Consider the following 14,694-nt stretch of genomic DNA (forward strand, 5'->3'; position numbering starts at 1 on the left):
AAAACGAACACAATAGAGAACTTGGTTCTTCGAGAAAAAGAAGCTGGGTTATACCTGTTGTCTCGGTTTACATAAATATCCGGGTGGTTCAAGACATCATGTTCACCTCCTGGCCAGTAAATCCGACAGATATTAACAATGAGTAGTTCAAGGCTGAAAAATGCTACTATCTCAGACACAGTTATTTTTCGCATACACTCTTGAAAGTCGAGTATGTCTAGTCAGTCTAGTCTTTTATTTTTTATTGAGTCAGTAAAATCTTCCTATGTTTAGGGTAAATTCTATTCATGTGGGGGATTGTTGGAACTACACTTTTGACAACATGGCTTTAGCCAACTTTCCGGTGACTTGTCCGGTGACGTCCGTCATCGGAATGACCGGTTTAAGGACTCTTTGGATTCCTTGTAATGAGCACTATAACATAGTGTAGTTACTTGTCAAAAACGAAGTTATAATGAATGAGAAATTAATCTCCAAAGTGGTTAGCTTGAAAGCTTATAACTAGTATTATGGGATGAGGAAATTACGTTGCATGGACCGGACTTGGTTTAATATTTTGGAGTAAATTTATTTGCAACTTATATTACATTTCATGTTACGTATGTTGCTTATAATATTCAAAATTTTATTTGCAAAGTCAAATCGAGTTTGTTGTGTTTAAAACAAACAAAGTCGAAGCCTTATCAACTCAAACGGAAGAATAAGTCGCTCCGGAGATCTCGCCAACGTGTGAGACTTCAATCGCATCTCTCCACTCCTCAACTTCCCGAGATATCAGTCCACGAGCCCAGATTTTGTGGAGAGCATCTCGTCCTCCTCTCCATATAAATACAGAGCTCTCTCGTTTCATTATTTTAACGCTTGCGGAGAAGCAAAACACTCTGAAACAAAATCCAACTCTCTCTCACTCCTCTTTCTCTCACTACAAAAACGTAAGTGTTATCGTCAAGAGTGTATCGTTTGCGCCAACGTTCGTTTGAGTCCGTAGTCAAGTGTTGTGACACGGTCTCGTCTCGGTTGTATCCTGGGATCCATGTACTCACTAAACCGCCACACTGCGGGAGCTACTTTGGGTTAAGGAAAGAGATCGTATCTCGCCTCCGAGAATCTACTTCTACTCCTTTCTTCTATCGTTTTACATAGGTGTTATAATCGTTATCTCATATTTGGATTTTCGCGGTCCTACACTATGTACTAAGAAACTTACGCTGCTTGACTGTGCTCCACTTATCCAGAAAGTAAAAACAAAGCTCAATGGTTGGTCCACAAAGTCTCTATCTTTTGCAGGTAGGCTCCAATTACTCAACACTGTCATCGCTGGCATCTCAAATTTTTGGTGTTCAGCCCTGGTCCTGCCAAAGAAGTGCATTGACACCTTGAACTCCCTTTGTGGTGCGTTCTTGTGGAAAGGAACAACTGAGGGTCATCACTCAGCGAGAGTAGCCTGGAGTACTGTGACAAATGCGAAATCGGAGGGAGGGTTAGGGATAAGAGACTTAAGGAGGTGGAACAAAGCTTGTATACTAAAACTTATCTGGATGCTATTCTTCCGGTCGGGGTCAATTTGGGTAGCTTGGTTCAAGGATGCAGTTCTCTCAAGGAACCTAAGCAGTTTCTGGACAAGAAAACCAAACAGTAAGTTCTCTTGGTTAGCAAATAAGCTTCTCAAAGTGCGAGAAGATACTTACCCGTGGATAAAGATGAAAGTGGGAAATGGGAGAAGCTGTCGCTTCTGGACTGATCACTGGTGCAATCTGGGACAAATGTCTAGTTTTTTACTCTCAGAAAGGTCCTTAGGGATTCTCCGAGGGTCTACTCTGGCGGACTTATGGAGGCAAGGTGTCTGGCGATTACCGGCTGCAAGATCGGAAATTCAAGTGAGTTATCAAATAGAACTTTCGGCAATATGCATATTAGAGGAAGACGACTCATATACCTGGTGGATAGACGATCGCTTGAAGAACAAGCATTCCACGGGAACAATCTACAAGGCGTTAGGGGAAGATTTACCAACTGTCCCATGGTACAGGATTGTCTGGACTGCAGGAGGAATACCGAAGCACAACTTCCTCACCTGGTTAGTTATGTTGAATAGGTTCCCCACCCGCGACCGTCTAATTCAATGGGGACTGCAGGTTGATCCGATCTGCTTGCTTTGCGCATCTGCTGCTGAATCTCGTGACCATCTCTTCTACTACTACCCCTTCAGCTGGTCGATATGGAGCAAGATCTCTCGCCGTTGCAACTTCAACTCGCCACCATCATGGTCCGGAACAATAACTAATCTCATCAACTTCACAGGCTCTCACGAATCAAAAAAGCCTACTTCTTCTTGCCTGGCAGGCCACGATCTACTCTCTTTGGACTGAACGGAATCATAGACTACATCGAAACTGTTTCAAGCAAGGTGATCATCTTCTGCAACAAATTGATCGGCAAGTAAGGAACAGAGCCCTCAGTTTTCGTGATTCGTACCTGTCTCTCACTTCTAACCTGCTTCTTCTCTGGTTTGCCGGATCGCACTCTAGAGGTTAAACTCGATAAACCTAATTTTTGGATCTCTCTGAGAACTCGAGAATTCTCTCATCATTGAATGTTGGTATAGCAAGGTGGTTTGAAACGTTTTAATTGCCAATTGTCTATCTGGTTCTTTTCCAACTAGCTGGTTAATTTCTGGTCAGATTTGGTTCCTTTCTAATGGGTTTTAGTTTTAATGGGTTATGTAATATTTTAGTTGGGCTTCCAACATTGGGCTTCTTAGCTCTGTAAAACATTTTCTTTTCAGTATTTTATTTGAATGCCCTTTAAAAAAAAAAAAAAAATAAAAAAATAAGAATGAGAAACGAATCGTTTATGTTATAACAGCAAAGCCTCCATTGCAGTTAGAGTCTTTGACTTTCTCTTCTTCTTTTCGGTTTATTCAGCAATCCCAAACCGGAGATAACCGCCTGCTTCAATTACCCATAACCCAGTCAAACCAACTGAACCACTGAAATTGAATCAGAACCAATAACCACAACAGTCAAACAAATCAGAATTTGGAATCCCGGACTTATTTGGCCACTTCAGAAGAGTTGGTTCCTCTTCACTATGTTCCTCAGTGAGTTTAGTTGGAATATTACAGTGCGGTGGCTTGGGCAAGTGGGATTCGGAAAGGACAAGGTTAAAGGAATGTATAAGTTTAGTAAATATTTATTTTGATCCCTGGGAAAGACCCTTTGCTCGATTTGTGTGTTGTTGAATCATTTGTCAAAAAGAAAATATTTCTAACTTACACTGAAAAATAAATAATTAGATTCTCCCCAAATCCAGAATTGCTTTTCTTAGAAGATTCAACACACAAACAAAGACTAATAACTTGTAAGAGTTCTCTTAGCTAACCTCAGAGAGTAACATGCAACATTATCTAACTATACTATCTGCAACTACTGCATTTACACACCAACAAAAAGAAAAAGAGAGTTCAAGATACAAAGAACTCATCTTTTGGAGACTATCACTAATATCAACATCGACATTGACACGACGATCTTGAACCCTGAAGTATCCCAGAAGTTTGGTTTCTCCCCTGAAACCGATTCATTCAGCTGTTTTCCTGTAATCTGATCTCTTAGCTCTTTGATTGCCTTGTCTCGCCTCTCCCCTGCCTGCGTTTCATTCATCAATCATACAAATTAACCATTTGTGGTTTTCTCATAAACATAGCAAAGCCACAATCAATCAATCTTGGACTTTATTTACCCTCTGTAGCTTTCTTGTCTGGCTACGAGCTTCTTGCAGACAAAACTCCAGTTTTAGTACCTTCTTCTTCAACTCTTGATCTGCTCTTCTTTGTCTCTCCAGCTGAAAATGGTCATTTCATCAGTCAAAGATTGAAAATTTTCAGACAATAAGCGAAAACCCCAACAGAACACAAGAATAAGGATAGTTATAGATGCTGAACCTGGGATTCAAGTTCCTTAGTCTTGAGTTTCCAATGAGCTGACATTAACTTTACGTCATCTTTTAGTTTAGCAATCTCTTCGTCTTTTACCGCCAGTAACTTGTTCATTCTCTCAAAGTTCTTCGGAGAAACCTCTTCTAGAAGTTTCCTGAGCTCACATTCTGTGCCTTTCCCAGACTTTGCAACAGCTTCAGTTATCTCATGCTCGATTCTCATAACTTCCTCTCTCAGCTGTTTTTGAGAAAACTCTCTTGTCCTCAAATCTCTCTGAAGGTTATCAAGCTGGTGACCGAGCTCAGTTACACGGTCTTCGTGTTCTCTTAGAGAACGTGTTTTGTCGTCAAGTTGTTCTTTTAGCACTGAGCATTGAAGCTCTGCGGATTGAGCAGCAGCAGCGCTTGTTTCTGCTATTTCCTTTGTTAAAGCTAGCTGTGATCTCAGATCGTCTACTTCTTCAAGAAACTTTTTTCCCAAAATAAGATTAAAAATGCATAAGAGAAGCAATCTTAGTATGATGAATAATACATTCCCTAATACTTCAATGATTCACAAATTATGCTGGCTAAGTGACTTAAGCCATTTTATGTTCAAACCCTTCATCAGGTCAAGAATTAAAAAACCATTCAGAAAAGCTAAGCAGCTATGCAAACAAATCTATTACCGATAGAAACTCCTAAGTACGTGCATTGAGTGCTAAAGTAATGCTTCTGGTGTTGAATAGATTGAACCCTTTTGATCAGTAACTGAAACTTAACAGCTTTACAAACAACAATATCACCCATTTTCACATCTCAGATTCTACATTTTGAAACATTAGAAATGAGAACTAAACCCAAATTGACCAAGTTAAGATTCCAAAATCATTAAGGAACTCTTTTTGAAAAGGTCTTGATTCATTGCAACATTTATTATAATAAATTTGAGACTGAACTTAGTCAACCTTTTCCACACTCAGCTTCATCTACTTTACCTAAAAGATCTAAAAGGGGCATTGATCGATCCAATAGTAACCGAAAAGTAATGATTACTTCAAAAAGTTGAGATTAAGTACCACTTTCTCAAAGACTAACCTTTTCAGATACAATATCAAATTTGGAGTCTTAAGTTAAAAAAGGGTTTAGAGAAACAATAAACAAACCTTTTCAGCAGCAGAAGTTGAAGCTTCAAGCTCACAGTTTCTATCTTCCAATCTCTTCTGCAATTTACAGATCTCCATTTCCATGTTCTTAGCTCTCTTCTCTGCTTCCTAGAGAAAACAAAATCACAAAAAAAACAAATCATTTATAAAAAAGCCAAAATTGAAAACTGGAGTTTTGACCCTACCAAAGCAGTAACAAATCAATAAGAGAATCAAACACAATGAACAGTGAGAAGAAGATTTAGATTTTTTTAAAAGGGACTTACTTTTCTACAAAGGCTTTCTTTAACAAAATAGTGTTCTTGAGAAACCAAACGACCTCTCACTTGCTTCAGCTCAGCTGCCATAGACACAACGTTCCTCCGAAAGCTCTCTTTTTTCCCATCCAAATCTTTCAGAAGCGGATCCACCGTCGTTTTGACGGAATCTGACATCAGGGTCTTGTCCAATTCCTCATAAAACTCTGAATCTGTTTCAAGTAGGTGTATTCAGATCAAATCTCAGAACTTTGTAAGTTAAAAATAATAATAATAATAATTCAATGCATGTTACAAACTTAAACCATTTAAGAACTTTTAATGAAACAAAAAAGAAAAATTGAAATAGTATATTCTTGAGACAATTAAGGATGTAGAAGTAAAAGAAAAGTATCAAAGAGGGAGACTTTAGGAGGTCAAATGAAGCAGAGACTTCTGGGTTTTTGTTGCTCGAAGTGTATGAGGAAACCAAAGTGATCATATTAATGTTATTCTTGCGTGACAGAAGGAGAGAGAAAAATGAAACACGTAAAGGAAGCTGATACACACAGTCAATGAATTATTTTGGCTTATTTGATGGAGAGAGAGAGAGAGATATGTACATCTGTAATAAGAAAGAAAATAATAAAACTTGATTATCCCTTTATTTTTTCACTAATTATGGGTTTAAGAATTTATTGTTTTATGACATAAAAGGGCTTTGATAATACTCAGAAATTAATAAAAAGGGAGTATATTAATTATAATTTTACAAATTAATAAAAGAGAGTAGTTTACAGTTTATATATAAAATCCAAGAGTCAATTTAGTGGAGAATAAATATGCATGTCCACTATACTTTAATTTTGATTTTTGTTAATTTGACTACTACAATTGAAAAAGGTGGTAGTAGTAGTACCCACAAATATGGTTCAACTTTATACACAGAACAATAATTTGGAATATTAAAATAGTTGATTGGTTGGATTATTGTAAGAGGTGGCTGCATTCATGGGACGATGTCGACATAAGAGACAAATAGAGAGACGGAGAAACCCGTGGAAAGGGGAGAGTGATCTTAGGTTCGGATACGTTCAGCTTTCGAACCAAACCAGTTTCAGATCAAAGACAACAACATATAAGCCGTTTTTTGTGGGCATACATGTACAAAGGATAAGAAAAATGAGTTTAGAGTTCACTCTTAACGATGACAAGTGATACAACTAGGGTACGATCGAAAAGAATCAAAGTAAATAAATATTTGTACATGATTACTTTATGCTCGTCTATTATTGTTCCCATGAATTTAGAGCTTATCACTAAAATAAGTGGTTCATAAGACTTTTTCTTTATTTGCGGTTTGCTATAATACAGAGGAAAAAAGAACATTCCTCTATGCATTTTTATCCTATGCAATTTTTCTTCATTCTTCTCACTTTTTAAGGTCTTGTAGTGAATTACGTAGTTCTAAACAAATTAATTAAACCTAAATCGAACCAAAAAAAAACTAAACCAGAATTCTAAAATATCTGAATGAATTATAAATTTCAAATCGAAACCGAACCACTATATTTCAGGTGAAGAACTCATCAAATATTTCAAGCATCCCCATATTCTCGAGTAGACTTCTATATGCAAAACGGGTTGGATGAACTTTGATATGAGAGATCGGCTTAAGAGCTTTCTTGTCATTTGCGGTCCAAGGAGATATGGGTGCACTTGGAGCTTCTTCACTTGTGTTTGCTGACCTTTGACGCTTACCGCTGGTATTAGAGCCTCCCGCCATTGCACCTTTTAAACATTCAAGATCAATGGAATTTTTTTAAAAACTTAAGTCTCAAATTGTCACAAAATAAACAAATGAGGCACAATGGAGCTAACTCAACCAATGACCATTTCAAACATTCACACTAAGAAACAAGAAACCACAACTTCAAACCACGCTTCACAACTCATTCATATGCTCAAAATTATTCAAAATTCTCAACTTGAAAAATTGGTAAACTTGTCAATAATTATTTCTTTTGTTTACTAAGCTGCAGGTTTCAGTTTTGGTTTCTAAGCTGCAAGGTTTGGTTTGAGAAATTGCATACGAAAAGCTTATTACTAAAATAGTGGTTATAAAAACTTTTTCTTCATTTGTTGTGTAGTTTTCAGTTTGTAGGGTCAAGGTCTTGTATAAATTACTTAGTTTTGAGCAAATTCAACTACCCAAATTGAAATGAGAGAAACCGAACCAAAAGTTTTAAACCCAACATTTAAATAGAATCTGAATTCCAAAACCAAACCAAGCCTAATTTTCAAATATTCAAACAGATCATAAACTTCATAATTTCAAAAGAACCAGATTCGAACCAAATCAATACAATAAAACTAGAATCTGCTCTTCTGACACATAAGCCTCAACATTGAAGTTGGTGTTGACAACTCAGAAAAAATCAGTAGCCTATCAAAGTAAAACAATTAATACATGTCAGCAACATAAGGAAGTTGTGATTGACGTGTTTTGATAATGAGAAGTGTTAATGGGTCGCAGAATTGGTCAAAGCCCAAAAGAAGTATGTTGTGTTAATCATAATAGCTACTATTTTGCTATCTAGCATATATGCAAATTTTGGAGTGAGATTTACGGCTCATCAAGTAAAACTATAGCTATGGAAAAGATATGGTAATTAAAAGAGTTGTTGGAGATAATCTGGATCATGTTAAAGTAATTTGCTGAATCACCATAAATTTCTTCAATAAAAAATACAAATTTGAAGTAAAAGTAAATTTTTCTGGAGAGTTATGGTGTTTTCTTTGGACAACATAATCATTTTTGTTATAACATATTTTGTCTTTAAACTTATTTGGTTGTTTATATAATCATTTTTTTAGTTAATACGTTATTAATATGATTTTTCCGGAAAGAAAATCATTTTTTTTTTCAAAAATCTCTATACAAAACAAATAACTCAAACCAATATATATTAATCCGGAAAGAAAATCATTTTTTAAGAGAAAATTAAGCTAAGAATTTATTTAAATCTTTATAATGATAAATATATATTAATTCAGTTATTTACAATATGAACTATTAACTAAAATAAAAGTAAAAATAAGTAACTTGTGATGGAACTTAGTTGACTGATATTTTGGTTTTCTTTATGGATAAGACTTAAAACATTGTTTAGAATAATAAAATAAGATTTTTTTTTTGTTTTCTTAAATTAAAATAAATTTTCACTAAAAGAAGATACAAGAAAAAAAATTCATAATCTTGTGTTTTTGCTAAGAGGATGTCATTCAAGTGGCTACCTTATAAATATTAAAATGCATAAAGTATAAAATAAAATTTGAACAAAATCAGAATACTAAATTCCAATTTTTATAAGACCTTTAAATGCTCAATCTTATTTATCTCAAACTACAATTAATTATTAAAAATAGTTGTATACCAATAAGTTTAAACAAATTAAGAAAAAATTACAAACAATGTACAAAAACACAACAAAATAGTAATAAAAAAAAAATCAACCCTGCAGCATAGTGCGTGTACTATCCTAGGAAAAATAAAGTAGATAAATCGGTCGTACTACAGAGGAGAAGAGATCATGTCTCTACAAAGTTTCGGACAGAGCTAGATCTTAGCAAACCTGAACCTACAAACTCTAATATTCATTTATCCAAAAACATATTTTCTAGAAAAATATATGTACTCTTTTGGCATTATTTATTTATGACACCAATATACGAATTTTAATTTGACAGAATAATAGAGATTTTATTTACATTTGCATATTAACAATAAAAAAACCAACCCTGATATGATGGGAATTTCTGTCTATACAAACAAGGAGTGCCAATTTAGATATGTACCCTAATACATTGCAAATTTCATACATGTACATGTACTCACAAAATTGAGCCAATTATAAAGTCCATGTTAACGGATTTAAGTCAACTGTTAGAGATGCTGACTCAGAATACACATGTGTATTGACGCTGTTTTGTAATATTTTTTCGCAAAAATTTATGGAATATACACTCTGGTGGTTCGAACCCAAGATCTCATACATATTCAGCGTGGGACTTAACCAATTGATCCCACAACAATACTCGACAGTATGTTACCAATTTATCCTCATAAACCTAATGCTGCATCCATCGAAATAAAAACAAATTGTGAGAAATCCATACTCACGTGGGTCGAACCCGTGTACTCAGATATAATTAGCGTAAGATATAACCAATTATATGATACAAATTTATCTTTATAAACCTTAAATAGATCTAAGTCCCAATTAAATGAAATATTTATATTTATATTTATAAATTAAATATAACTGAGAATTAAATATAAATTTATAAATTTATATTGAATTCTCAGTTATAAATTATAAAATAAATATAAATATAAATTATAAATTAAATATAAATTAAATTATATTTAGTTTATAAATTTATATTTAATTCTCAGTTATAAATTATAAATTTATTATTTAAATATAAATTTATAAATTTATCAGTTATACAAATTTATCTTTATATTCTCAGTTATATTTAATTTATAAATATAAATATAAATATTTCATTTAATTGGGACTTAGATCTATTTAAGGTTTATAAAGATAATTTTGTATCATATAATCGAGTATTGTTGTGGGATCAACTGGTTATGTCCTATGCTAATTATATCTGAGTAGGTTCGATCCATGGGAGTGTGGATTTCTCACAATTTTTTTTCGATTTCGATGGATGCCACGTTAGGTTTCTAAGGATAAATTTGTAACATACTATTGAGTATTGTTGTGGGATCAACTGGTTAAGTCCCACGCTGAATATATATGAGATCCTGGGTTCGAACCACCATAGTGTGGATATTTTACAATTTTTTGCGAAAAAATATTACAAAACGACGCCGTTTTGTGTTTTCAATGCCACATCAATACACACGTGGATTATGAGTCAGCATCTCTAGCAGTTGACTTAAATCCGTTAACGTGGACTTTGTAATTGGCTCAATTTTGTGAGTACAGGTATGAAATTTGCAATGTATTAGGGTACATGTCTAAATTGACACTCCTTGTTTGTACACGCAGTAATTTGCACTTTCGGAGTGTGTACGGTATAAAATAGCTCTTTTCCCATTATATGATTACTAGGATAGTACCCGCGCCACGCCGCGGGGTTGTTTCATATATATATATATATATCTTTTTAATTATTTTAAGATAATTTTTGTATGGTGTTTGTAATTAAAAATTATTATATGAAACTATTTTTATAATATTTTTTATTGGTAATATTTTGTTATAGGTTTTTGCTATTATTTATTTCTTGTTATTTTTTATTTTATTATTGTAATGAAATTATAGACTAAAATCAATTTTGTTTTTACTTGCATTATGATGCATTGGAACACCATTGTAAGTGTTAGCTTTCTCATCATAGCTCATAAAACCTATGAACTATTATAATCAATCCTAAATTTCAAAATATAGCAACATGTATAGGAAGAAATTTAAACAGCGCTTCCTTACATAGGCAATGAGCACAAATCACTGTTAAAAAGTAACCATACTTGGAATATATATCCTATATGCAAATGCAACAAAAATAAACAAACAACTTGATTAGTTGTATACACATCATACAAAATGGGTATGTGCAATATTTTTTTGTAAGATGTGTTTAAAACTAATCAAGTAAACAATATTTTGGTGTTTCAGTCTCTAACACTTAACAAACTAATGTTATTTACTCTAGAATCATGATCCCTCACGTATGCTTCCCTTGAGAGAATCAAGAAGATTAGTAGCCATATTAGAGAGTTTATACGAAATTGTTTTGAGTAATATTTTTTTGTGAGTCATGAAGAAACTGAAATAAGAAATATATAAATGAGAAGACACTGGTACTCACCTCTATTGCCTTCTCACTAAATTTGGGTTCGAACTCAGTCTTTCTCAAAAACAAACGATGTAATGTTGTAAAAAAAATGATATATATTACTTTATAAAATGATGAATGTATTGTACAGTGATTGTATATGTTTTTTCTCTTATGTTTTAGTATATGTGTATAGCTTTTTAATCTATTTACAGATAATTAATTTGTCTTTATATTGTAATATATATGTGTATATTTTCATCAACTATCACACTTAATAAAACCTTTTATATGTACTTGGAATATACAAATTTAAGATGATTTAAGATTTATAAATTTTTATTTGCTCCCATTTTAGTAGTTTTATTTTACTATTTTATTAGAAATGCATGCATTAATAAATTACACGTTACATATATTAGTTTTACACAGTAAATATATTGTGAAGTCCCTACATATTTACATTTATGAATAATAGTTACGTAAAAGTCCCTGCATATATTTTGTATGCATTTGTATAGTCAATATTTCACGTAATGTTTCCAAACTCTTAACGTCGTCATACCACTTAAACGGTTCGTTACATTTGTCTAAAAATCATATACAGCTTCTAAAGCAAAACATTGCAAAATATTCTAGGCCGGAAAGTGTCTTTATATTGTAATATATATATGTGTATATTTTCATCGACTATCACATTTAATAAAACCTTTTATATGTACTTGGAGTATACAAATTTAAGATGATTTAAGATTTATAAATTTTTATTTGCTCCCATTTTAGTAGTTTTATTTTACTATTTTATTAGAAATGCATGCATTAATAATTACACGTTACATATATTAGTTTTACAGAGTAAATATATTGTAAAGTCCCTACATGTTTACATTTATGAATAATAGTTACGTAAAGTCCCTGCATATATTTTGTATGCATTTGTATAGTCAATATTTCACGTAATGTTTTCAAACTCTTAACGTCGTCATACCACTTAAACGGTTTGTTACATTTGTCTAAAAATCATATACAGCTTCTAAAGCAAAGCATTGCAAAATATTCTAGGCCGGAAAGTGATATGAATACTGTTGGTGTTGGGTTTCGCTCAACACAGGCCCAATAGATAAGCCCACTAAGGCGCAGGTGTCGACCTGGCAATTGGGCCTGACAAAGGCCCAGGAAGAGAGCTCGGGCTCTAGGAGGACGAAGTCAACCAGAGAGGAGTTCGGGATTTTACGGTGATGATCGGGAGCGAGAACACGGGAGGAGATTTCGGAGGAATCTCGTTAAGAATTTAGTTTAAATAATCAGCTTTTGTAAAGTGTTCGAGACAGGTAATTTTAGCAACTCAATACACGAGATCAATACAAAAAGTCCAGTTTGTTGTTCTTCATTGTTCTTGTCGATTTATACCGAAAGTCTGCGCAGATCTTATCTTACAAATTCTCTCTATCAATTGTTAGTTTCTGATTCCAACAAATACCCTTAAATAAACTTTATTATGAGAAGAGAACATTGTGCTTTGTGCATTCCCAAAACTCATGTTAACATGGCAAAACCAAAATTGTTTTCAAGAAAATTAAATTAAAAAGACTAAAACTTTAGCTACAGAAATTAAGAACAAATAATTAAAAAAACAGTTCCATTTCTTTGAATGACCAACTAAATCCACAACAGTGGTCTAGCGCAATATTATGCAAGTGAAGCAATAATTAGGAACAAAACTAATACCAAACAAAATAGGAACAATAGTCTGTGTAAATTATTGCTTAACTTGCATAATTAAATTCCTATTTTGTTTGGTATTAGTTTTGTTCCTAATTATTGCTTAACTTGCATAATATTGCGCTAGACCACTGTTGTGGATTTAGTTGGTCATTCAAAGAAATGGAACTGTTTTACAATAGTCTGTGTAAATTATTGCTTAACTTGCATAATTTAATACCAAACAATAATTACACAGCCTATTTTGTTAGACCATCTTCATTGGTTGATCACTAACAAAATTGCATTTTGAAAAATGTTAAGTTAAGAATTTTATTAAGAAACTTTAAAATTTCATAGGTCCATTGGTTGATCCTAAACTTGGGTTGATTCTAAACTATTACTATTACATGTATGCAAGTATATGTCTCCTTCTTCTCTTCTTCTTTGTCTTCTTCATCTTCTTATTGTCTTCTTCATCTATAATAATGAACAAAAAATTCGGATAAAGGTGTTGCTCTTCTGAAATTTCAGTTGTATCACTTCTTTTTGATCTAGCAGCAACACGTCAATCATACATCACTGTAGCTTCCAACATGATACCAAAATTTTCATCAGGGGTTCTGAAAATATCATGATTAGGTGTCCAAACAATGATTAGGTGTCAATGCCACAAAAGGCTGGTGCCACAAGAGTGAAAGTGAACAAACAATGATTAGGTGTCCTCACCAGCTTGTACTGCTCATAACAAGAACTGGTCTGTTTTGCTTCAGCGAGATGTCCATATTGTTTTTGGTAGTAAAAAGGGTTTCATTAAGCTCTTGATTCTCCAACTCTAAATTTGAATTACAAGATACCACATCAGTTTTCATAAACCTAATAGCAACTATTAGCCGGTGTAAAGCTCAGTGAAAACCAAAGAAACAATCAAATTCCATTCAAATAAATAAATACACGTGGATTCTGAGTCAGCATCTCGAACAGTTGACTTAAGTCCGTTAATGTGGACTTTGTAATTGGCTCAATTTTGTGAGTACAAGTATGAAATTTGCAATGTATTAGGGTACATGTCTAAATTGGCACTCCTTGTTTGTACAGACAGTAATTTGCACTTTTGGGGTGTGTACGGGTATGAAATGACTCCTTTCTCATTATATGATTATAAGTTTCTTTAACAACCAAAAAGTAATCTACAAGTTTTCCACTCTAGGTTCTTTAATACTTATAAAGATTTTAATTTCAAAATCGAAAAAAGAAAACCGAATATATAATCAAACCGGAATCAATCCGGATAGAGATAGCCGAACGCCTACACGTAGTAGTATACTACTATTACTACATATGGACAAGAAGTTTTTGATTGTTGTTAAGACATGGACTGAAATATGATTTGCCTTGAAGAAAACAATTTGGATCTAACCTAATAGTAATATCATCAAATCAACAAAATAAAAATAACACAAACGCACCGAGTATAATAAATTAAAATACGAAAAAAAACAGCTCTGACTCTGATATAGTATAAGAACAAGAGGCATCTCACCAACCCCAATGCTCACATACATAAGCAGCAGAGTTGCTTTTTTTCGTTTATATAATAAGCGCACACAGAAACAGAGGAGAGAGAGAGAGAGAGATTGTGAGAAAAGATGGCGTTGGCTCTTCGTAGACTCTCCACTTCCGTCAAGAAACCGATCTCGCGTCTTTCCTCTAATGGCGATTCCCTTCGTTTCATGGTAAAAATCTTATCACAATACGCTTTATGTTTCTCAATCTCCTTTTTGTTTGATTCTGATCCGTTTTTT

At 33.5% G+C, this 14,694-nt stretch overlaps 1 protein-coding gene across 1 annotated transcript; it reads right to left on the reverse strand.

Annotated features, from left to right (window-relative positions):
• Positions 3,278-5,898, reverse strand: LOC104771152 (myosin-11). The gene is made up of 6 exons (XM_010495629.2): positions 5,746-5,898; positions 5,348-5,550; positions 5,082-5,189; positions 3,944-4,405; positions 3,742-3,843; positions 3,278-3,647 (listed from the first exon to the last, which is right to left on the reverse strand). The coding sequence occupies exons 2-6, from the start codon at positions 5,513-5,515 to the stop codon at positions 3,480-3,482; spliced, it is 1,008 nt and encodes a 335-aa protein (XP_010493931.1). The 5' UTR covers positions 5,516-5,550; positions 5,746-5,898; the 3' UTR covers positions 3,278-3,479.

The sequence above is a fragment of the Camelina sativa genome, chromosome 20 (assembly GCF_000633955.1).
Source record: "Camelina sativa cultivar DH55 chromosome 20, Cs, whole genome shotgun sequence".
In the NCBI taxonomy this organism is placed as follows: Eukaryota; Viridiplantae; Streptophyta; class Magnoliopsida; order Brassicales; family Brassicaceae; genus Camelina; species Camelina sativa.